The following is a 25,499-nucleotide window of genomic DNA, read 5'->3' as shown; positions in this document are numbered from 1 at the left end:
GGGTCGTGACACCTTTGTTAGCAGTCCATGTCAGTACCGTATCGGTAGCAGGATTGAACTCAGTACGTTTACTTAAATTCAGTTTGGAGGTACCTGTACCGTACTTGAGTATTTTCATTTTGTGCTACAGTATACCTCTAACCCATTATATGTCAGAGGGAAATGTTGTACTTTTTACTCCATTATCCTTATTTAACAGCTGTAGTTACTAGTTTCATTGCAGACGACATTCTTATAAACAAAACCTGTGATTTTTATACAATACAATGCATTGTTATAGGTTAATCTACTGAGCAGTATATACCGCCAGTAAAAAATTAGCTCCACCTTAACCAGCAGCAAAATGCTGCTTGCACAGTAATGACTCACTAATAATAATCCAATAATGTAACACTTAGATAATGATACAACACTGACGGAATCCATTTTTCTGCAAAAAACACTGTTACTTTTGATACTATAGGTCTTTGTTTTGCAGCTGATGTTGATGTAATTATGGAGTCACATTTTGAGTGCAGCAATGAACCAATAGGACAGAAATGATTGCAAATGTGACTTAGATGTTGCCAATTTAATTCAACATGATCTAATGTTTTCAGATTATGTTACCTATGCCACGTGTATTTATCCAGATATAATGAAGAGTGGTTCATTTCTAGTCGTGCTCCCAAAACACATCATTTGCAGCGAAAAAAAAAAAAAAAAACCCTTAACATTAAGTTTATTGAGCAGTAAATGGAGGAAACGCCCCCCCCCCAAAAAAAAAAAACAAACAAAATTCAGTCTGTAGTCCTCATTAAGCCAGTCAAGGAGTTTGGCTCACTGCTTTCCAACTTCTTACTTCATTCTATGAGTTTTTTTATTTCGTTTTTAATATCTTCAAGTTAATGTATCATCTTGGCAAAAGAAATATCAGCATTTCAAAAGTTTTATGGCCATTTTTTTTTTCTCTCTTTCTTCTTTTTAGGCCCAGAAGAGTGAAGTAAGAGCTCAAAATGTTAAAAACACGAGAAGCATACATCAGTTTTTTCAAACGCACAATCTCATGATGCTAAAATAAATTAAGTACAACTCCATTAAACATATCCATATATATTTTATTTCTCAATACGGCAAAATACAAAGAATATTCAGGACAGACTCTCATTAGTCACAATTAATACTCACTTCACAAGAATGCTTTTAAATTACATAACCTAAGTTTGAAGATCAAACTCAATGAGTACCTTTAATCATATTGCATCCATCATATATAGTATCTCTATCATCACTTCTCTTAAAACTAATCCAATTTAGACTATTGTACATAGTGTATGCTGCAGGTCTCACTTTAGAGACGACTTTTAGAAAAAAGGTGTTATACAACATACTGTATAAACTGCTACAACTGTTTTGATGTGTAGAGAAATACCTCTGTTTCAAAAGACATGTTGGACCAATTGTTCAAAAAGGGACACATAGTAAATACATCTCCCTCGTGAGGAAGAAACAGACATGGTTTTACATAACAGACAGTACACGCCATCCATCCGTCCCATGAGATCAACAATATACATTTCATGAAAAGTACACGCCTCCATATCAAATACAGAGAAGACAAAATATTCGCACTTGGATCTAGAGACATTAATGATTATGTGGCGACATGATACTGAGAGACGGTGAAGCAGAAGACAAGTATACGAGCACGGTAAGAAAAAAGGACTGAGAAATCAATTTGATATACAGTGTTAAGAGACTGGGAAGAAGAGAACAGAAAAGCCCACGGAGAAAAAAAAAATGTGCATAAAGTATCTCACAAAATGTATTTACAGGATTTTTAAATTTAATAAAAATGTCAACCTGTAGTAGAAATTCACCCTTAAAGAAATGTTATATTTACAATTTATACATTTGTATTTAAATAGAAACATGCAAGTGTTAACATCTTCCTACTGAATGTCAAAAAAACTCATCTTACCCTGGATTCTTCAAAGTTAGAATTAATATTAATTACTACTTACAATGAAATCTCATCATGAACAACCCCAATACATTTACATCTTCCTATTTCATAAAATGGTACTTCTTAAAAAGGCAAAATAGAGAAAAAACATTAAGCAAAGGGGCAGAAAAATAAATAAGTGTGAGTAGCAAACAGTTAAAAATTATTCTAATGCTAAATTTGTACATGTGACTAGAAGAGGCGGGACCTGTACTTACAAAGTGTACCAGTGTATGAAGACATTGACTGGGCTGGCAAAACCCACAGAGGAATCCTATGAGAAAAGTGGCCTCCAGCTTTTAAGTACAAAATGGCTCAAGCCATCGGTGTTTGGTTATAAAAACAGATCTATATACACATATATACTAAACCAGTACACAAAATTGCAAAAGCTAAAGGCATTGGACACTTGAGTTAAACAGGTTTCTCACTGAGGCAGGAAAAAGAAAAAAGAAAAAAAAAAAAAGTGGGGAAAAAAAATCCCAAGCCTAAAAATTATTTTTTTTTCTCCACAGAAACAGATCCTTTTTTGTAAAAATCCTGCATAGATTAAAACAATACCTCCTCTGACTTTCTATTTTTCAAGTGCAAGAGGAAATAACAGTATCCCCTCCTACAATAAAGGCCAGGGAGCCAGTGAAGGAAAGAAAATACAAAACACAACAAAAAAAATGTAAAACCTGGGCCACATAGTAATTCTAAAGATTTGTTACTCTGGGATAAAAATGGTGGAGGCAACTCAAAAATTCAGACCAATTTTAAGTTTTAAAAGTAGAGGAAAAGTTCAAGAAAGCTTAAGACCGTTGCAGCTCTTTAACTTTCTGGCACTTTAGTCTTGTCAAAAAACATCTCCCATGGACTCAAACAAAAAAATCAGCCAGTAACAGATTTCATGAATACTACTTGGTCCAGGCTTTAATATTTCCAGCATGTTTTAGTAGGAAGTGGGCTTAAAATAACCAGAAACCAGACAGTCCTTCATGTCACTGACCATTACCAAACACCAAAATGTCAAATGAAACGTCTTCGTTCAAAACCACTGCCATTCACATTTGCTTTGATGACAACCAGTAATTTTAAATAAACAGAAAAATGCTCATATCTGGAGAGCTGGCATACACAGATACTCTGTCGTCGCTCCTCTGCCCGCTGAACCATATTAACAACAGCTAGCTTAAACATTTCATACCTACTGTCTTGTAATACAAGTATGATTAAGGTTTCAAAATTTAAATAGGAACAATTACATATACAAATACTTTGCATCTTATAACCCCTGTTCAACCCTGTTTTAATCTTATGCATTTGAAACGTTATACTTCTGCTTGGCCAGAAGAAAAAAAAAAAGACTGCTTGGTATATAAATAAAATCTATATTGGCCTTTATACTTCTTATTTGAAATATATAATCATAGATTTAAAACTCTTTGTTCTATAAATGCAATACTGCTAGTCTGCATCACTGATGAGTTTGCCTCTCTAAAAAACATCTTTCCTTTCAGGTGAATTTGCTTTCGATGTGCCAAATTAGTGGTCACACAGGCCCAGTTTTTATAAACTGCGGTGTAAATAACTGCATTGTATACATAATTGGATATGATCTTCAATACTTAAGACACTCCCTGCTGTTCCTTAGAAAAAAAGCACTCTGAGCAAACAAGGGGATTAAAAAAAAAAAAAGGAAACAAAAACAAAACAAGAATAACACTGACTAAAAGTGACTGTGTCGAGGACCTTGCTCAGTCAACAATGTAGCTACAAGGGTAAAAATATTTCACAGGAAGAGACTTTTATTCTGGAGCTTCAAATAAGAAATAAATCTCTTATAGAGAATGTCAACGTGATCAATTTTATTAAGGCCGAGAGTCTAAAAGCTCCCGCTAGCAGCCCCTAGAGGCCATGCTGCTCCTTACATCCAACTTGACCAAAGTGATTTCATCAGTTTGACCAACAAGTTTGTGATTCTGAACAATAAAATGACACTGTTCAAAACAAATACACTGGTCAATATAACTTCTAAGAGAATATATATATATTCACTGTATGTGTGTGTCATAAGTATTAATATGCTGTGCACAGTAGCCCTTCCTACAGTCCTTAAACCTTGTGGGCATGCTCCAGGATTTACCTCTAGTGCCTAGAGACTTGAAGGAAAGATCACTCAAGATGGTAGCTTAATTAGTGGAGGCAGACACCATCTTTGCTCTAAAATGTCAAATGTGTTAAGAGGACTTGACTAAAAACTGAAAGAGTGCAATAAAAAAAACGTAATTGCTGCCAGTTTCCATTAATCGCTGAATGTTAAAAAAAAAATGCATAAAATGACAACTGTGTCTATAGCAAAAAAAAGAGGGAGAAGAAAAATAATTTATTCAGATAGGACGAGTGAACGTTTGTTTTCCTGTAGCTCACATACAAGGCACAAAAATGATAAAGAGAAACCTTCATTTTTAAAGCACCTTTGGTGTTTATGGGAGGTACTTTGGTGAAACAAAGTAAAAGAAAAAGTTAAAAGCCAAAGTAGCCTAAAAACCAAACCCCTTTTAGTGTATTCATAATAAATAATTAATTCAGCGCTTCCATGCCAAAGACATAAAAACATGGCCTTCAAAGATTTTGTAAGAATGCCGATATATGAAGTATGGCGATAAGCTCTTTTTACTCCTGTGTTGCAGTTTTCGATGCTTCTCCCTGGGTGGTGCCGTCGAAGGTGTGAGATGTTTCTAAATTGCTCAGTGTTTTTGGCAAGCTGGTGTAGAAAATGGACACAGTGTTGGAGATATGTCTGAGAAGTTCATCACCTGTGTGTACATGGAGGACCAGAGGTGGACTGTGTGTGCATACAGTACATAATTGTTTTTGTGTGTCGGTCGTTGAGGGCATGCATGTGTCTTTGAGCACATGTTGCTGAGCACAAGAGGCTGAGGTGGTGGGTGTGTGTGGAAGCAGCGGGCAGGGAGTGAGTCCTCGCTAGGGAATAAGCTTTGCGTCCAGGCGCAGCCAGTGGAGGCCCTGCCGTGTGTAACGCACCAGTTCTGTCATGCTGCTGGTGTTGAAGATCAGGGGACCCATCACCTTGTCCAACTCCAAGAAGAAGTCTGGGAAAACAAAGACACAGTGAGAGGGGGGCAGCGTCACTTTAAAATTGTTTTTATTATAATTTAATCTGTTCCATAAAAATTTCCCCGAGCCTAAGATTAAAAGTCCAAAATTTAAACATATTCAATTTGAAATGATAGTAAAACAGAAAAAAAAAGCAACAATTAATCGACAATTAAAATTGTCGTCAATTTCTTTCCACAAATCGCGTCAGCATCAGGTAGATCTGCACACGAGTACTAACAACTTAATGATCAGTTCTGGACTTGCTGGGATTTAAAATCTCTATTTCTAGCTGTACTCAGTTTTTTAAGAATATTTTTTATTAGTGTACAATGTGACATGACAGAAAAGGAGGGGAGAGAAAGGGCTGAGGACAAAGCAACAAAAACCTTCCAGTCTATTCACATTACCCTTGACAATGGTGGAACACAGTGCCACAAGTGAGTGACGGTTGCAAAGGATTTCAGCAACAAAGACTAAAAACATTTTATATTAAGCTATAAAAATCAACTGACAAAGCTTTTTATATTGCAGTATTTCTAATCATACCATTAGTCAGAGTAATACTGATAATTATTTCCTACTTGATTGTTATCTGTAAGGAATTTCCATTTTTACGTGTTGCTTTCACAGCAGAGCCAAGGCAAGATGGTCTCCCTGCAACGTGCTGCCAATTTTGAAATCAAGTATTGACTTTTCCTGAACCCCCGTCTATTTTAACATAACTAGTTAATATTCAACTGCATATTGTTTAGACCCCTGTAGAAATGCAGCAGCTGTTGCAGAGTTATTTAGACAATCCTGATAAGACATCAGATATTTATGATAGATATTTATGTTACAAGTAGTATATCTGGAGCCGGTTCAGCCGACAGAGAACAGGTTCACGACACCAAACCCACAGGGGTGGGTGTCGTGAACCCTGAGGGTTGGGTTCATTTTTTAATGTCTTTTTGCTGCATGGGCTTGTATTTACTTCTTTTCACCTTAAAAAAAAAAAAAAAAAAAAACCACCAAACTTTTACACACAACTGTACATCTTCTAAAAGGGGAATTATAGACTAACAATAACAAAAACATAATGTAAAACCTAGTTCTTAAGGTTTACCTTTCTGCTCCTTTGATAGTTGCTCAGCCTGGTCCCAGACCTCAGTGGCGTACAGGAAGTTGGAGGTGACCTGGACGTAGCTGGCAGCCATCTGGTGGATACGCTGAGGTATGGTCACAGACGAGCTGGCGCTGCTGCTGCTGCTGACTGTCGAGTAGCCACCGGCCGTGCCCGGGGACAGTTTGGGGGACACTGGAGAGGGCATACCCGCTGCTTTACTGCATCAGGAAAAGGAAGCAAACAGACATGGCATGAGATTTAAGTATACTGACCACAAAATAAAAATTATCCATAGCAATATTTATATGCCCAGTATGACTCAGTAACTTCAAATCATTCTTCACAAAAAAAGATGTAAGAACTGGTAAAATAATAGCAGGGTAACAAAAAAAGTATTTCCAATGGTTTTCTTAACCACTGAAATTATCAAAGTTTTAACCACGGGGAAAACGTCAAACTCATTTGAGATACTTTTTCCTCGACATTAAACACTCATGTAGGAAACACAGATGTCTCCTTTACAATTACTTATAATCTCCAAAACAGCAAAGGAGGATACAACTTACTTTCCCATTCCAGGAGAGGGAGCCTGGGTGTTACTCAGAGAATTCTGTCAAACAAAATGAGGGGAAGAACATTATGTACACCGAGAGGAGGTAGGTTACACGTGCACAGAGGACAACTACATTCATGGAATTGATATTACGTTGCTGTAGTTTTGAAGGTTTTCAAAGCAAAACCAGATTTCAGTTTCTTGGAAACAAAAGTACCTTTAAGTGTTCGGTGAGTGTTTTGGAGTATTTTAGTGCACTGTCTTTCCTCAGCTTAAATAACCTCAGGTAGAGAAGGGACTGGCATCGTAGGCTGGAAAAAGAAACGGGTGAATATTGATCTAAAATTCTCCAAGAAGAAAGCAATAACCAGAGCTGTATGGATCGTTTAAATACACAACTCTTCTTAATCAAATAGCAAGGATTTTGAGTAAATTGAGTTGCAGCTTAAAGACAAGACAACACTTCTACCACATCAAATTGAAATCCATCACCTGATGTCAGTCAGCGTACTTACCAAAGCACAGCTAGCCTCTTGTCTGCTGAAGTAGCATCTGGGGCCATATAGCTTTTTAACTTCATAGTGTATCTGGATGCACAAACAGAAAAAACATTTAGTTTCTAAGAGATCCAACTGTTTAAGTCACTATAGAAACATTTATTTTAGTAACTGTTACATTTTACACACAGATCACAATTGAACAGCAGAACCAAAGATAATTTCTCTTTTATTCCAAACAGTCTTCTTCCTTGTCATAACCTAGTGCCTACATTACCCAAAATACAACTCGACCAACAACAGACTCATTCAGAGATTTGGAAGTGTTATGCTAATAGCGGCTAATGTAGCCCTGAGCAGAGCTGAGGACTGGGCTACAGAGGTTCGGTAAGCACACTTCTTTCTAACTCCACAGCCCCCTGAAAAGCCTTTAAACAACCTTTTTCACATGTACATTAGAAACCCCCAAAACCTGTAAAGGGACTCTGATGTGTACAACCTCCAGTGGCGTTCCCCTTCAAATTGTAATTCTGCGAAGGTTTTTATGTTTGCCCTTACTTGATAAGCTCCACAGTTTCAGCATACATGGGGAAGGGTGACTTGGCCTCTTGGGCGCTCTTCTCCAGAGCGTTACCACATTCAATGAAAGACACCACAGCGTCCAGGTAGTAAACTGCCTTCTCAAAACGGTCCAACTGTCAAAGAGGGAACAGGGACATAGCGAAAATAAAATCACTGTTAGTGTTTTATTCTGAGTAGAAGTAATGTAGAAGTCATTTTATGCCATTGCAATGTGCGATCTTAGATTTGTATTTACAAAAGCAGCAAAATGGTTTTTCAATGATTTTGACTGGAAATAACAGTGAGCAGAATCAGGTACCACATAATTTCCAGGTAAGTAACTTGATACCTGACCTACAGTTAAATAAAGCCACATGTTGCAGCGACCAGGTAGCAAAAGCATTTATGTTTTCCTTTTCTTTTTTTTTCCCCCACTCAAAAAGTGAGAGCACACAGGAAAAAAAAAAAGCGAAAAAAAAAAAAAAAAAGCACTGTGGAAAATGAGGTGAATTTCCCAGTCAGTACAATAAATACTGTACAGTCACATAAATTTCACAGATAAGAGGAAATTTGTTAAAAGCAGCATTAAGCTCCATGGAAAATCTCACAAGAGTGTAGGTTCACATTTAGTCTAGAGCTTTTGGTCGGTGTTTTTTTTTTTTTTTTTTTTTAAAAACACCCCTCTCCTCTCATTGCTTTGCATGTGGCTACTGACACTGTAACATCTCAGTTACGCATGTACATAGTCTTTAGGCTCTCGCTCTTACCAGTGCATCTGCATTGTGTTTAAGTTTCTTGGCCTCTTGTAAGTAGTGATCAGCTGAATGGACCCTGAAACAAAGTTGTTAACAGGTCAAACAAATCCTGATTACCACTCTGAAACATTTAAAAAAGCCCAGTCATTTAACACTGTCACTGCTCAGTTTCTGCATCAATTTGATCTAAGCACAGAACCTGAAAAGTACACATAAAAACATTCTGCCATCGCCTTAAACATTAATTCTTCCATTATAAAACCCTGAAACAGAAGACACAAAAATAAGAAGCAAGACTATATGCTGTTTCTTTACTAGCATGAAAAGGACAGAGATTCACAGCAGAGAACCTTTTGAAAATAGAAATTTACGTCACCTTTCCTGCATGCAGGCAAATCTATTCATGACCTCCCCAACCTCCTACGGCTTTATGCATCAAAGGCAACCCTAGATCCCCACAGCAATACTTTTTGCATATCCCACTGTGGGGTTATCCACAGTGGAAAGAGCTCCTCTTACCTGTCCTCAAACACCAGCTTGGATCTCTGAGACTTGGAGCCATCCGTGGAGAGCGGAGGCACAGCCAGCTGGTTATCGCAGCCCTTTGAGGATTTCTCCTGCAGACACAGCAAGCGAGAGGGAATAAAGTTACGGGGAAAAGGGGCCTGGTGTTTGAAGTTGAGGATAAAATGGGGAAAGAAAAAAAGGGTGAGTTTGAAACACTGCGCACTATGGATACTGGGCATATACAACATATAGACCAAAATATTTCACTGATTAGCTGCTGGTTGGAGTCAGTGCAAATACGTGTCAGATTCATTGGTGACTTTAATCATATTTAAATGTTCCTAACGTTCTGCACAAACATACACATGAAGTATACACACACACACATACCCATCAAGCTATGTTCTCTAATCGCCCCTTCTTCCCACAGCAACAACTTTTTTTTGTTTTTCATGCTTGCTTTGTTATTCAAGTTCCCCCAGGGGGAACAAAGTGCACAGTTGGCAACCTTATGAAAGACTCACACTTCGCAGTACCCACAGTATTTGCTGGGTATTCGCACGGACAGCAAATGCCTGGCGGTAAGGTTACCCGCACCCACCTTGCCATCCCGCGTGCTGCGTCCCTTCTCCTCTCCCTTTCTGTGTTTGGAGGTGGAGTTGCCCTTGTTGCTGTGGCTCCCCTCCTTTCCACTCCCTGTCCCACTGGACAAAGAGGTGGAGGACTGGCTTACTGTCCTCTTCCGACTCGGATGCTCTGCCTTGGGCGTTCGCTGCAGACCTGACATGGAAGGAGATGGGACTGGCTCCTCTTTCTTTTCCAAAGATCTCTTAGACCTGATGGGAAATGAATCATTATCGTAATACACATGTTTTTGTATTACTAAAATTGACCCGCTCTGTAGCAGTACTTTACCACACATCACAAAATATCACACTCAAAGATTAAATGTTAACATTCCGGGTAATTCAACACTGAGAACACAGCAGAGATGTAATTAGAATAAAAGGTTAACAGGTGCAACTTGAAGAGGCTGTGATGTAATAAACAAGCCACGTCACTGAGCAATTATGCTCTGATTTTATGATGCTCATTAGAGTTTATCGGGTTTATTTTGTGATTTGTAAGAAGAGAGAAAAATATATCTGGCAAACCTCATTTTGCCTGTGTAAAATGAAGTAGTGCCGTCACATCACGTGTGCCAAGTGTTCTGGTGTGCTGAGGGTTTACTGCAAATGATGACCATGAGAAAAAGGAAGAATACTCACTCTTTACTGCTGTTTTTATGATGAGATACAGGCTTATCCTCTAGCTTGCATCGCTTGCTCTCTGGCTTGGTGCCTTCTTCATCATTCTAAAGATACATAGATCACAGGAAATTAAAAGCAAAGACATATTAAAAGGATACTTAGGATTTATTGGTGTGTTAATGCCTCTGTAGGAACTAGTCTGAAGACATATAGAAAATTGCAGCCTGGCACCTTAACCCTTAGGAGGTACAGTCCAACCTACTGCTACCGCTCATTGTTTTTCTAAATTGGTTGGCTCAAAGCAGTTTTTCGCTTTAATGGAAATCTGTTTTTAGGTTATGCAAAACACATCCCGTTAAAAAAAAAAAAAAAAAAAAAAAATGCTACGATGTTTAAATGAAAGGAACAGAGAGTGAGATGTTCTTATATTTTACTCTCCTTAAAGTGAGGAATACAATCAATATGGAATGTATTTGAGAGAAAAAGCACTGAAATTGAGGAGTACTTTGGCTGCAGCCTGCAGAACGGTACGGGGTTCAATGTTTAATCCAACTCACTAAACCTAACCATCCAATCGAAACAACGTTTAACCCAGCCCAATTCCGACAGTTGAACCAATCATGAAACCACGGCGGGTGGGATTAAACGTTTGAGGTTGAACCCCGCCCAGTTCTGCAAGCTGCATCCAGGTATACTCGCTGAAATTTGCTCTACCTTGTGTTTCCTCTTGGCCTTGCTAGAGCTCTTCTCAGAGCTCTGCTTGCTGAAGTCTTTGCTGTCCCTGTCTAGAGAGTCGTCCCTCTCCACTTTTATCTCTACAGGCTCCTTGTACGGCCGCCCTGGGATCCTAGACAGCAAACTGAGATCTATAGGAAATGGGAAGGAAAGGGAGGGGTAGGGTATGGTTTAACTTGGTCCAAAGTAAAGAGAAGATTCAGGGGTGTGCAGATCCATCTAGAGTGTAAAACAAATGCACAGAATACAGCATACTGTTATAAAACTTTTCGCCTTATGAGCAGTGTCAACTGACCTATCTTCACTAGTAAAACCTGCTGCTGAGGCAGCCTCGCAGTGTAGCGCTCCTCAGGGTCACTCAGTGGAGACAACAGCTCTTTCTCTTCCATTGGAGAAAAAACACACACTGGGGTCCTGATACTCTCTGTGTACTTGGGCGTCTGTGATGAGGACGGGTTGCTGTCATTTCCGTCAGAGTCGGACGATGAGGAGTCCGTATCAACAAACTCACGAGACTTCTGCGAAGTCTTGGTGGGTGCCTTGGCCTTGCGTTTATCTACAGTGGCGGTGACAGCAGATGCGGTAGGCCTCGGAGAGGATTTTGGTTCTTTTTTGATACTTGGTTTGCGGGAACCTTTAGTAGCAGCTTTGGGCCGATGAGGAGGGATCTCTGGAGCTGGCTCACTCTCCACTCGCAGGCCTCCCTTAGGTTCCTCCACGACTGGGGGCTTCTCAGACTTTTTTGGCTGTTTTTTACCCACGCGGATTCGCGGATTTGTGCCCCCCTCACTCTGGGCGGGGGATTTTTGCCGACCACGGCCACCCTCTGCACCCTTTTGTGCTGCCCGTAGGTCCCTACTTGGGGTGGGTGCCACTGAGTCTTTTGACCCCCCCCCCTGGCTACCATAGCCGCGTCCTGAGCTATTATCTCTCCCCTCTTTCTTGCACTTGGTTGGAACATTATTGTTGTCCACTGGAGAAGCCGGGGAGAATTGCTTGGCCTTCTTGAACCAGTTGTCGAGCTGCCACTTGTTGGCCATGGGTTGTTCAGGCTGAAGGGGTGCAGGAAAACATACACAGGTAAGAAACCAACATAGTCCAACACAGAAAAGAAAAGGGGGGAAAAAAAAAACAAAAGGTTTTGGGCAGGAGAAAGAACATTCAATGCCTTACAACTATCTCAATCCAAAATACAGGTGGACAGAGTTGGCAACAGTTAGTGCCACTGAAAAAAATGGTTGATACAGAGCCAAATTATCATTTCGTAGCAATACAGCTTTGTACAAAGTTACAGTTAAATCATTACTTCAGGAGAGGCAGGCCGCGGGTGCTCGTTAGCTTCGCTGTCTGTCGTGCTGCTTTCACTCTCGCTGTCTGAGCCCGAGCTGCTCTCTGAGCCGCTGTGGCTGCTAGAGTCATCCCTTGATTGCTCCGCTCCTTCACTGTTATTGCTGTTGTTAAAGAAGAGGGAGTCAGATATTATATTGTGCGCAAAAGGGGAACAGTGCCCTTTCAGTCACATTTAGTTAACTCAGTAAGAAACAGCACATTTATTAACAGAGGAAACATTGAAGAGATCCCACACCACTCTACAGACACCCTGTCGAAATCCACTGCAGTGACAAGGACCCAGTTTTTACAACTGTCAACATGTGCAAATTATTAACACAATTTTTCACACTTCGGGACTTTCCACACATATGGTGAAAGTATAAACTGTATTTCTGATCAAACAAAAAAAACTAACAAGAGGAATGTATGTTAACCCAACTTCTGCAACATCTCTTTCAAGATAAGGAACATAATATAACAAACGCCTCTCAATAGAACGAAAGCTGCAGCAGCCTCAAAACTTTAACTTGAGTCAACACCTCTCAAACACAGTCACAACAAAACCTTTACCTTGCTGACGTGTTCCTTGAGGCATTTTTGGCAGAGTCCTGTTCTACATCACTATCTTCGCTGCTGCTCAGCTTCAGGTCATCTTCCAGCATACTGAGATATGGGAATGAAACATAATTAAATCTTTGGGTTTTATTACAGCGGTGTAATTGCTACAGGTTGGGGCAGCTAGATGCGTCTAGCTTTGCATGGCTGGTTACTTTAGGTTTCTTAATTGATCATAAATATTTGTTTCGGTATCCTGCTCTCTGATGTCTGAATCAATACTTGAAAAACTACAAACAAAGGACGAGAAAGGAGGTAAAGAGGAAAAGGATGAAGTACTAACGTGGGCTGGTCATCGCAAGCTTTGGACTGGTGGCTGCTGGAGCTCTTTGAAGAACTGCCTCGCTCTAAAAACACACAAAAAAGACCTATGACCGATATGTATACATAAAAATATGTATTGGAAATATAAAATATATAAATATATACATTTTCTGGAAATATTTTGTGTCAAGGTTTGGATCTGAAATGTGTGCAGTACTCACTGTGTCCGCTTGGAAAAGGGTGAGAGTCCTGAAGTTAACAGATAACAGTGAATGAGTAAGTGGATTCATTGGAAGGATTTTTCCTCCCTGAGTTTGTGACCATATATGTTAACATTCAAGACATTAATGAGAGAAGCACCAAAACTGGCTGAAAAGTACTAGATCCTTCTATCAGAATGAATATTTATCAAGAATAAGCTAAGACAGCCACCAAACAAGGTTACTGTGGATTGGCTACATGTGTTATCTAAGGTCAGTCTGCACCATACAAAAGTAATGAACAAATAATTAAGCCTTATTAATTAATCATGACACATAATCATTTCAATCCAAACAGTCAAAACAGCCACTGGTGCAATGCTGACCTTGGTAGGGAATGGAAACTTGGAGGGCTCTGTTTTGCAGGGGGTGTGGATGGCTGTCAGCGGAGGGGGCCACGATTGAGTCATTTCCTGAAAGAAAGAAAGAAAGGGAAGAGGAAAAAAAAAAAAAAAAAAACAGGGAATGGTGCAAATGAGTTGTAAAGTGTGAGTAATGCAAAATGCTTTTTCACTGACTCGAGGCAGTAGGCTTTTCTCTGAATACTCATGATGGACTGTTCGCCTGACAGAGGCACTTTTTAAACAAAATACAATTATGTACTTACCTTCAGAATTTCATCGACACAGTTGGCGTCACCGGAGCCCTAAAGACAGAAACATCATGCTCAGCACATGTGTTCATAAACAACATGATGTCAGTGCAGCAGGTGAGAGGTGGCTTCCATTTTGAGTACCATGAGTCATCTTATAGGCATTTTATGAGACCTACGAGTTCAGTCAGACCATGTGTAAGATGCTGTGTGGTAATTTAATACAGTTATTACATCATTATGAATATATGCTCAGTGCTCAGCCATTTCACATCTTCATGCAACTTCCACCACTAGATTTATATCTAAAGTGCCACATAAACACACAGTACGGCTTTTATGTGAGTAGTGAACATAAGCTGCAGGGCTGAGAATAAATTAAAAACAGAATGAAATTGAGGGTCTGTATATGAAAGCCTTACCTCCACAGGCTGTGAGGGGATCTTGAGCTTGGAAAGTGAGGCCTTGCCGTTGGACTTCATCTCTCCCATGGTGCTGCTGTGCGACTGTCCGCTGTAGCTTTCTGCTTGTGAGCTCTTGGGTTCTGCCGTTTCCTGGCCGTCCATAGGCCGCACATAGGCCGTGGGCTTCTGCAGCATGGAGCCAGGCTTGGACATGAGAGATGGGGGAAACGCCTGACTCGAGTGCTGTCCACTGGTGAAGGAGGTGTGAACCCGTGAGGGCGAGTCCCAGTTGGCCTCTCTGTCTCGCGGGGACTTTGAGCGGTAGCGCTCTTTGCTATGATGCTGCTCGGCAGACAAGGAGCTCCGTGAGTGGCTGTTGCTGCTGGAGGAACTCAGAGAGCCCTTGGCCGGACTCGATGTGTGTGACTTTGAGTGCTCTGAACCTCCGCTGTGTTTACTTGATTTCTTTTCCCGCACCTCTCCTCCGTGTCTTTGGCTACTGCTGCTGCCGCTACCGCCTCCGTTGCCCCTCTGGCTGCCGTGCCCACCCTGGAGTCCTGAGCGTTTCTGGGACTGGGATGAAGATCCACCTGCTGCTGGACCAACAGGCGTCCACTTACTGCTCTGGCTGCTGCCACCGCTACTGACGCCACGCTGTTCCCCGCCAAACAAAGGTGGGCCTGATTTCTCCTCAGAGGAAGACGAGCTATTAGAAGGTTTACCGCCAAGCTTTGGAAGTGTGTCACCAATCGGCTCTTTCATCTCGTCGTAATTGCCCAGCATGCTCTGAATACGGCTGGACAGTTTATCTTCCTTGCTGGACTGAAGAGAGAAGCAGAGAATGGGAGAAGAAAAGGGGGGGCAGAGGAAAGTGTGATGAAGAAAAAACAAAAAAAGACAGTCACAGAGAAAGAAGAGATATGAAACTCATTAAGAAGAAAATAAATAAGAGAAATATGAACAGAGGGAAAGCAGATAGGATAGAAGAGTGGGGAGAGAAAACAGTCATTATGGGCACAGATTCAACACTTGGGTTAATTGCTTGCCATCAAAAACACTGAAAATGGAGGGGAAAAAAGTATCGTTCCTACACACAAACACTCAAAATCAGTCAAATGTGCAAAATGAGCATAACTGAAATGCGGATTTTCATCAAACAAAAGACAAACATTTTTAGAGAGAGAGATCGAATCAGCCAATCACAGTTTAGCTTGTTCAAACTATGGCCAGATCAGTCCACACCCATGTGTGAACACAGATAAGGATCTACCCGTAGTTCCAACACAGAGGTTAATCAATCACTTTGAGGCCACGGGTTCCAGGCGACCTGTTTGCAATCAGCCTGTGACAGAAGTCTGTGCAGAATATCCAGTTTCACATGCAGCCTCAGACCTCTGTTTTGTTGGACAGATTCACACAGACGGTGAGGAAACACGAGCCGTTATCTGTTGGCAGGAAATGTAACTAGCTTGGTCATAATGTGCACTCTGCTACCTCTGACTAGAATAGCCTGGCTCACATGTGTGAATCTGGTGAACTGTAGTTTCACTTTGTAGTACGTGCATAAATGAATAAATTTATGATTTATGATTATATTAAACCTCCAGTGGAATAGTACACACGCTCCTTAAAAAAAAAACTATTCAATACAAGTACTTCAAAAGGCTGATATAATGGCTTATCACACATACTGATGCTGGCATGCATGTTGGCAGGTAATGCTAAAAAAAACAAAGACGAATACACAGAAAGTGCTTGAGGTAAATTGGAAACAGCCGAATCATTACACAGTTTGTTCAAAAACTCAGTGTTTACATAGACACTGACTCCAACACTCTGCAATGTGTTGGCAGAATAAAACTCTATAAAAACAAGAAAGTTGTATTGTACTGTAAATATTGTATCACATTTAAAATGACAAACTATCCACACAATGTGCTGTACATACTGTACTGCACATCTCTTTGACAAAACGTTTTTATATAGCTCTTTTCATCCAAAGGTACTTTCTCAGGAATCTTTTCAAGAATTCAAGAACGTTACGTCCATCTTGACTAGAGGAATATCATTACAAGTTTTGACTCCTGTCCCACAAATAGTCTCCGGTCCTGGGGCAGTACTTTCCTGCCAGCCAGGAACTATCCTTACAAACATCAAGTCAAACATTGCATTTCTGCAACAGAAAATAACAAAACACTGATTGCCATGTCTTCCAAATTTCCTCTGCTATCTTTTCACATGCAAAAATGATAAACTAAGCCAACAGTTGTTAAAGTTTTACCTGTCTGGTTTGCCTTAGCTTTGTGGTTCTTAAGATGCAGTCGAAACGCAACCATGAATGAGCTCAATGGATTTTTGATTTCCTGAGTTCAGATCCTTGCTTAGTTTCTGGGGCTGGATAGATCTTGGCACAATTTGTTTAAGAAGGCCTATCTGATAATCACATTTGAGGGATCCTTGATTGAAAAACTGTAATAGTTTTGCCTCAGAAATCCAATATTGTGTGCCTGTAATTTTCAACAGATAATTTTGTGCTCTTCATTCTGTCTAGCTGAGTTACAAGTGCGTGAACTCTTCACCATAAAAATGTTACTGCTCTGCTGGTCTACATCTGGGAGGCCACAGCTGCAGCTGCGCACACACATGGCCTTTAATGCAGAACACAGTAAACTTCCACTTAGTGGACCATGACAGAGGGGGAAAAAAAAAAAAAAGTCAAAGTGAGACTTACATAAGACTCAGGCAAGCAGGAGACAAGAGATACAAAGTGTAGAAAAGCCAGTGACATAAACAGTTGGCTTTTTCCACATTTTTTTCCCCAAAATGCCGCTGCCTTTTTCTTAAAAGCAGTTTCTGAAAATGGAAGACCCAACATGCACAATAGGATTATTTGCTGCAAACGCCTTTCATCCTTTGCAAAGGTCAAGGACTTTTCCTTCTTCAATGTCAGCTTTTTACCTTTCACTTTGTTGTGGTCCAAAACACACCGGCACTCATCACTCACCTTTTGTACCCTCTCTATTCCAAACCTGTCAGGACACATTCCTCACTGCTGCTTTGATGTGTAGCTCTAGCTAAGGAGAGGAGCCACTTACCTCTGCTCAAATCTGGTTCACGACAAAGATTAGACCAGTACAGAGAACTCAAATCCTCTTTACAATTATACTGGTTGGGTAGGAGCTAGGTGCTGGCTAGCCTACATCTGTGTGTGTCTGTAAGCACAGGATGAACACACAAAAGGGCACGGGAGGAGGGGAGGTTGGCGTGGTTGTTATGTTTACTTTCTACAGTTGGACTACAAAACAACTAAGCAAGAACAGGTGCTGTCAATTCAACCGACTCTTGTTTATTTTGTGCATTTAACAGCTGAATATCTGACAGTTAACAATTATTTAATTCAAGCCACATACTTTTGGAAAAGCTCCTGATATTGTTTAATACCCATTATCAACACAACCACATACTGCGCTGCACGCAAATCGGCAAATTACATCTTCAAATTTGTGCGAGAGCATCTTGATTAAAAGAAGGTGGACGGTCATTGTAAGACGGGCTTGTTCAGACATGGCACAGAAAACAACTCCTGCATGGGTATTATAGCACATCTTGCCATATTTAGCGTTCATCGCATAAACAGTTAGCAAAACTAAGACTGCAGGATCCTGAAGGTCATTGTGAGAAATAAAAATAAATAACTAAGTAAATTGCACAATTCATTCTTTTTTATTAAGGCAAAAACAAAACTTTTTTCAAGCCTAAATCAAATACATGATTTCCTTGAGAACATCTAATCAACTTACGACTGAAGACTGAAGCACTGTAGGAATGAAGTCAAACAAATACTACATAAAGTGTTTGCACACACTTTGTAGGAAGACACCAAAATAAAGAGGGTTTCCTTCTTTACCACTGAAGCCTGGAGCTAACCATTCCTCTTAGCAGTTTAAAATAAAAGCAAAAGCAAAAGCATTGGCATGAGTGATAACAATGCTATATTGACGTGAATGCACCTGGTAGTCTCTGCGGTTCTAACTTCCTGTCACTGTTACAAATTCCTCCAAACCGACTAATCAATTACATGTCAAAAGTGAACGCGAGGTAAGTAAACTTACAACTTTGTAGGGTTCAGGGAAGAGAGGGGAATTTGCTGGAAAGGCCTCTCCTCCTCCCTGCTGGATTTCTTGATTTCTCCTTTCTCTTTCTTTCATTCGGAGCACATTCCGGTCCTCACGGTTCATGTTGCTAATAACACAAACACAACAACAAAAAGTCAACATAAAAACACGCTGAGGGGAGACAATAAACAGACTTCTTATCTCATGGCTTTACAAGGATGGATATAAAAGAAGCAGTATTATGAAAGTGAGACGTTCACAAAGGAAACACATGACGAGTAAGAATTTACCTAAAACTTTGTCTCGGTCAAAAGTAAGTAACCTAACTAAACAGAATCGGGCCTTCATTTCTCTTCTATGCTATGATTACTTAGTTCACAAAGTAAGACCAGCTAGTTCAAGTTTCAAACTATCCAAAGCAAATTATACAGTCAGGCTGCCATTTCCTACTGTCTACTTTGAGTCACCATTTTTTGGTAAACCACATATAGGACTATCTTTGGTGAAACCCCACACATTATAAATGGGGGGGGGGGGGGTCCCCACAAAGACGACCTGTGGAGAAAGTAGTCTCTAATAGGCTTAGGATAGTGTGTATACTGTGCACTAGCCTACTTCTACTGCAGATAATTTCCTTGTACAGATGGCGAGTGTAAATTTGTACCCCAGCTGAAACGACTGATGGCCATTTTTCAATGTTCTTGTACAGTGACAAGTTTATTTACGACAATTTGTATAGCTGCTAGCTCACCAAATATACGATTCAAAAAAAGAAATTTATGTTTTTAATATGATGGTTATTTGGAGTTTACACTAAAATGGATCCTGGACACTCATTAACACCTCATACAAAGAATATGAAAGTTCTCTCAGGAATAGCACAAAGGCAAAAACACAATCCAATTAAGACAAAATAATAACTTTCTGCTATCAAACTGCAGCTTCGAGCCACTGACTCCATCACTGGTAGCTGAATGCACCTATCTGCCATTATTGTACTTCTGATCATAACATGTGTAGTACAAACATAAAAGTAGGAGAGCTATTTGAGCGCAGTGTCCTTCTAGGTGGATGTATTGATTGATGGACATGTAATAAAACTGAACACTACTAGACGATTCAGCACAATGTCCAAAAAAAAAAAAAAAAAATTAAGAGTACAAATTGTTTTGCTGGATGCCACCTTGAATACCAAAACATAGGCATGCGGACTGAAGGACAGAACGTGTGTGTTCATTAGGAACAGCCAGCCTGACAAGGTACAAAATTGGACTGTTGTGCACCTTGTTTAAACAGAAAACTACTAGTAGAGCTTTGAAACTAGAAAGAAGCAAATTATCAGCCAGGCGTGTCGTCTCTTGGTCTAAGTCGACATCTTCAGGCTCTGCCAGTGACAACAATGATTTTAAGGCTGTTGACAGAGAGTGATTATGCTGCAACCACTGGTCCTCCTCCTAGATTATGAGCAAAACACACAAGGGTGTTTTCAATCCTTACTAGGTATTACTGAAAAGACGAAAAGAGGCCGATTGGAAACTGATTCTAGAATGGAGGGGGGGACGGCACTACTCACAGGGAAGTCAAGCCAGACTAACACCAGGCAAAGTAGACCACATATTTGAAGGTATTCAAGTATCCAAAAGGAATCCACACAACTCCCAAATAAAAGCTGATCAGGGCTATCAATCAACTTCTAATGTTTCAGACTAAATCTTGGCAGCGCTTGAGCAAAACACTTCCTGGCTTTTTTTTTTTTTTAACAACTTCCCACTGGCGATCTGTAAGCTTATCAGTAAGTCTAAACAGTAATTTCCAAGCGAACCTCTTTCTTAAGCCTTTGCCTGTTTTACATCATCACCACCACCTAACTGCAGTATGAGTCATTACACGTAACAGACAATGGGATTTACACTGTATAACCAGGCTACATTTAACCAAAGTTCAGGAAGCGACCAAGGCCATAAGAGACACCATAAGCAACAGCTTTATCAGCAGAGGTGTAAAGAATAAAAGATCGTTTGGGCTATCCATTACCCAAACATCCATCAGCACCCCAATGTTATCATCTCTGGACTTTATTTGACTTACATCACAGCTAAGAGCCAAGCTTAGACTATACATTGTCAAAAAACTAAACAACAGACACTTTCAGAGCAAACATGCACAATAACAAACCTGCCAAAACTGACCTGACCACTGAAGTGTCTACTAGAGCTAACATTGTGGAAGATTTATTCCAACCACATTCTAGTAGATTTTGCTAGATGTTAGTCATTTTGCCTACTCTAAATCCCAGTTGAGTAGTAACTAGCATTTGAAAGTCTTTTATGCTATAAATGCTGTGAAAAATAAAAAATAATTTAAAAAAAGGCTTAAGAAAAAGCCAGATCCATTCACTGGAAATAAAGCTCTCTACATTTCTACTGGTCAGGCAAATAATGAAACTAAATGACGGTGTACCAAGGGTGCTTTTAGTATGCTGGTACTATGTGTAAATGTAAATGAGCCTGTTGATGTCAGTTTTGGAGTGGGGCTGCATGTGTGAATAGGCCACTGTTTGCACAGTGCTAAATGATCAAATGGCCCAGGCCCAGAATCATTTGTAAACATAGCTCATGTCCATTCTGCCCAACTAATTGACTGATCTACTGGTTTTTATTGGTTCAACAGGAGGTTACACCCTGTCACACTCTAGTATAGCACTAAAGGGAAAAATCAAACAAGAGGCTCAATTGTTTGTTTGTGGTTTCAACAATACTGGAGCACAAATGCTAGTATTTAACAGCCAGCAATCTGTTTTACTTACTTTCTTTTGCTTTCCAAAATAAAAATAACTTCATTGACAAGTACATCTGCCTCTTTCAAGTTATTTATCTTGGTGAAAATGAAAAGCTAAACGTAGGCTCCCCCTCCCATGTTTTTTTTTTCCTTTTAAAAAAAGGTCACTCTAGTTCTCTGTATGAAAAAAAAAGGAAAGTGTGCTTTTGGTTTTGAATAAATAAGGAAGTACACCAAGTACCCAAATGAAGGAAAGAATTTCAAAGACTCATGTTGGTGTTATGATGAGACAGACGTCCCTTTCAAACAGAGATCCCACTATGTTGCCAGTAGGAAGACCTCTCATTATGCCATCGTTGCTTGTTTACACCGAACCAAACAACAGAATCCGAGGCGTGACGTGTAACAACAGCGCCGTCATCTCTCCCGCCATGCCTGCCCACAGACGTCGATCCGGCTCTGTAACTACCTCCGCTGCTGGCTCAATGCCAAAACAACAATGCATATGCTCCATGTTCCATGTTCATACCTTTTATACAGAACGGTGAGGCGGAATAAAGTCTCAACATTAAGTAAGCCTTCTGAACTTGACCTGTTTTTAAGTTGGCCTCAGACCAGCAACAAAACCCAAACTAGGTTATATGGAGACGAAAACCAAAAATAAGGTCAACACTACCTTTATATGAATAATAAACTTATAATAAACTATTTTGAGTGGTGAAATGTGGCGATTTACCTTTTTTTGCCACAGTGGACTGATATAAACCAATTTTCATGTTGTTGGGTATCAAGAACGGTTTCTGAAATGGAACTGGTTCTAAATGTGTACAAATCAACAACTCATCAAGGAACATGTTTTATCATTTCAACCAATTCATTTGTGAAAAAATTTGGACCAAAAGCACTTCTGTATACATCGCCGGTTTTCCACACATCAACACACGAGTGCAGTCTACAATATGGTGGACAGATTCTTGTGTGTACAAGTGTGGTTTAGCATCACAAAAGAGAGACAAATAACATCAATGTGAGGAGGAAAAAAAAAAAAAAAAAAAAAAATCACATGCAATGGAGAAACATGTCTGATGTGACAAAGCAACTACTACAACATGGTGGATGGTATGTCCCCAAATAGCATTTCCAACTTACTTACAAATTTAATCTTTAATTTTTCTAAACTAATTATTGGGCGTTTTCCCATGCCCAATTAGGTGGGGCCCAATTGAGCATATTGTTTATTTCTTTATGAGGGCAGTAGCTTAAACGTTGGGCTTTACTAACAAGATGCGACTCAAAAACCACAAATTCAGGCACTGTTCAGCTTTGGCCTTCAAAAAAAACTATGCTCTCGTGCCTAATCCCAGTATCAGGACAGTGTGGGAAACACCCAGGAAAAACTTTTTATATCTATTTTACTCATTTAAAGAGCAAACGTTAGAGGCACAGATCACAAATGCGCCTCGATTTAAATATTGGGCCGAATCTGCGTCCATGGCTGAAGTCCTACAGAGCTAATCAGTTGCCAAAATAGTAAACTAGATTGTTTCAAAGCAAAGAAAAAGCTTACCTAAGCAAATCACATCTTACACAATATGAGTTTCAATAACATTTCTTATTATCAAAGTGTAATGGCCAGCTACGTTTATTGTAATCATTTCATCAGTGTGTGCCAGACTGAAAAGGTCAAAGTCTACTGAGTTGAAAAGGCAGTTCACTCTGTACCTAAATTAATCAGCTCATCTGCCTCTTTCTCAGTCACAACATATCAGCCAGGCCACGTCTTCAACAGAAGCAAAAAAAAAAAAAAAAAAAAAAAAAAGGAAAGAAACTGATGGTTATCTGATCACCATGAATACAAGACTGGGCTTCTTTGGCACAGCCATTATGTAAAGCCAACCAAAACATTTTAATATGACATAACATATATATACTCAGAGAAAATGAAGTGCTTTGGACCTACCAGACACGAACAGAAATAAGTAAAGCAACCAACTAGTTGTGGATTTCTTACCCTGACTGAGAGGCCATGGCCCCAACCACTGAAACATTGGAAGGAGGAGGGGAGGAAGGTTCAGAGGATCTCCCAGGGATTCAGAAGTATTCTCCTCATGACCTGACAGCCTAAATTACTACAGCAACCTACTTCCGTGAAGACAACCTGGCCCTTTTCTAAATGTATCTGAGGGCGTCCAGCTGGAAGAGTGTAACTACAGTTTCTTTACTCCACTCGATGGTACGGTGTATTTCCTTGGAGTGGAGACAAATCTGACTTAGTGAGGGGAGGTGACTGCTCCTTCTTGGGAGATACCATGTCAGCAAACAGTGGGGATAGTCACGTGCTAAGTCGAGAGGCAGCCACAGCTTTTGTTTCTGTCTGTGTGATGTTTTGAGGTTAGAGCATGTTCAGAAAGGGTGTTTGTTTGTGGTGTGCAAATATAAGGCTGAATGTAAGCGAGAAAGATCCACGTAAGTACCAGACAGTCCTGGTGGTGCCTCTTATCTTAAATTCTAACAGTGCTGTGGGCCAATTTTAAGCTTCCACAAGGAGCAGAGGAATGTTTTAATCGCAGTTAATTAAGCATATGAATTATTGGAAGAAAGTACAAGGATCAACACAACAAAAAAAATAAAAAATAAAAAAGCATAGATTTGATGATGAGGCATTTGCAAAGACAATCAAAACACTACCCTACAGTGCTGTCCTACAAAGGGAAAATGCAGGAGCTACATATTTGGCCAAAATGGAATTATAAGCGGTATCTGACTTTCTGACATCTGTTTTATTGTATAAAAATGTCACGAAAAGGTGTAATTTCAATGAACACACTTATTTAAATTTGCAGTCACAACAAAACAGAGCTTTAAAAAAACCGAAACACAGTATCCGTACTTTGGCTGTGAACCGTAGGACTTGTCAATGCACACTCTGCCATAGAAAGACAGCTAACTACACACTCAACTTAGAGGGCAATATCAAGTGAAAGCTGGCCTTTGAGATATCCATGGCTAGCCTTATTCAGTTATTGATTTTCCCCTCCCTTTTCCTATTAAATGAAAATAATTAATTATGATGAACTGACATTTTGGTTACTCAGATTGTTAATACACATCATTAAAAAAAAAAAAAAGGCAGAAGCTAAATCAATTTGTGATGTAGAAGGAAAAAAAAAACCGCCAGAAGACCTACTAAAGCTGCCATCTCATTTTTTCACTCTATTGAATTTCATGCGATTTTGTGTGGTTAGCTACTTTAACTTAATCTCTAATATTGATTTGTATATACATATTAATGGTACTCAGACAGATAGAAGCCAAAACACAGACACACTTGCTTCCTATAAGCTATGGACTATAAATAATAATCAAACTAAGTCATTATCTTAAACAAACTAGTTAAAATTGATAAGAGAGCAGAGAGAAACCAATTTTGTTGGTAGACACTATAGAAGATATTTCAAAGGCAAAGTCCAATATCTACTTTTTTTTTTTTTTTGATGTGTTGTGTGGGTTCTGTGGGAATGTTTTTTTTTTTTTTTTTGGTGGTGGTGGTGGGGGTGGTCAGAGCCAGTCTTTCCATCAACCTAAAAAGACATAAAATGAAAGCATTACAACCTTTGTATCTGTTTAACGGTTCGCCATCGGGCCTGAAAACTTTAAAAATATTTTTTCACAACTTCATTTCCTCTGTAGTTACTGCACTCTCTCTTTGTAGGACAGAATACATTTGTATTTAAAAAAAAAAAAAAAGAAAAAAAAGAAAAAGTATAGTATCAATGAAGATATACAATGAGTAAAGAGAGGGGAAAACAGTCTTTATGTAGTTTATTACAACTTCAACTTAAACTGAAAAGTAAGCTGATAAAATAAGCGATGGTTTAAAGAAGAGGATAAACCCTAAAGAAATAAATGAGCTTGGTACAGGACAGCCTTACACCAGTATTAATTTACAAAACAGCCTTACGGGCCCATTAGGGGGAAGATCATTTGGGAGGAAAGCGGCATTAAGGGAACACGGAGAGGGGAATAAATCTCCCCTCTCCCCGAGAATGGAACGGTCCGACTCGTCCCATAAAAGGAGATGTTATTT

At 39.7% G+C, this 25,499-nt stretch overlaps 1 protein-coding gene across 5 annotated transcripts in view; it reads right to left on the bottom strand.

Annotated features, from left to right (window-relative positions):
• Positions 1–1,076: 1,076 nt before the first annotated feature.
• aff4 (AF4/FMR2 family, member 4) overlaps positions 1,077–25,499 on the bottom strand; it is a 34,145-nt gene continuing 9,722 nt past the window's right edge. For 2 of the 5 annotated variants that reach the window (XM_040150086.1, XM_040150085.1), the window contains exons 2-21: positions 18,632–18,761; positions 14,538–15,341; positions 14,131–14,169; positions 13,850–13,936; positions 13,485–13,512; positions 13,283–13,346; positions 12,955–13,047; positions 12,359–12,503; positions 11,348–12,104; positions 11,032–11,183; positions 10,336–10,421; positions 9,669–9,903; positions 9,080–9,177; positions 8,573–8,636; positions 7,803–7,939; positions 7,263–7,334; positions 6,965–7,058; positions 6,761–6,804; positions 6,195–6,412; positions 1,077–5,082 (exon numbers count right to left, since the gene is read on the bottom strand). In XM_040150086.1, coding sequence (XP_040006020.1) covers positions 4,955–5,082; positions 6,195–6,412; positions 6,761–6,804; positions 6,965–7,058; positions 7,263–7,334; positions 7,803–7,939; positions 8,573–8,636; positions 9,080–9,177; positions 9,669–9,903; positions 10,336–10,421; positions 11,032–11,183; positions 11,348–12,104; positions 12,359–12,503; positions 12,955–13,047; positions 13,283–13,346; positions 13,485–13,512; positions 13,850–13,936; positions 14,131–14,169; positions 14,538–15,341; positions 18,632–18,757 — 3,471 coding nt within the window. In that variant the 5' untranslated portion in view covers positions 18,758–18,761 and the 3' untranslated portion in view covers positions 1,077–4,954. Of the gene's footprint in view, positions 5,083–6,194; positions 6,413–6,760; positions 6,805–6,964; positions 7,059–7,262; positions 7,335–7,802; positions 7,940–8,572; positions 8,637–9,079; positions 9,178–9,668; positions 9,904–10,335; positions 10,422–11,031; positions 11,184–11,347; positions 12,105–12,358; positions 12,504–12,954; positions 13,048–13,282; positions 13,347–13,484; positions 13,513–13,849; positions 13,937–14,130; positions 14,170–14,537; positions 15,342–18,631; positions 18,762–23,423; positions 23,719–25,499 lie in introns of those variants that run through there. The other 3 variants (XM_040150084.1, XM_040150088.1, XM_040150087.1) reach the window with 3 other exon arrangements.

This window comes from Xiphias gladius, chromosome 17 (genome assembly GCF_016859285.1).
Source record: "Xiphias gladius isolate SHS-SW01 ecotype Sanya breed wild chromosome 17, ASM1685928v1, whole genome shotgun sequence".
NCBI classification, from domain to species: domain Eukaryota; kingdom Metazoa; phylum Chordata; class Actinopteri; order Istiophoriformes; family Xiphiidae; genus Xiphias; species Xiphias gladius.
The sequence above is the reverse complement of the archived record's forward strand: the minus strand, read 5'-3'. Positions and strand labels throughout refer to the sequence as shown.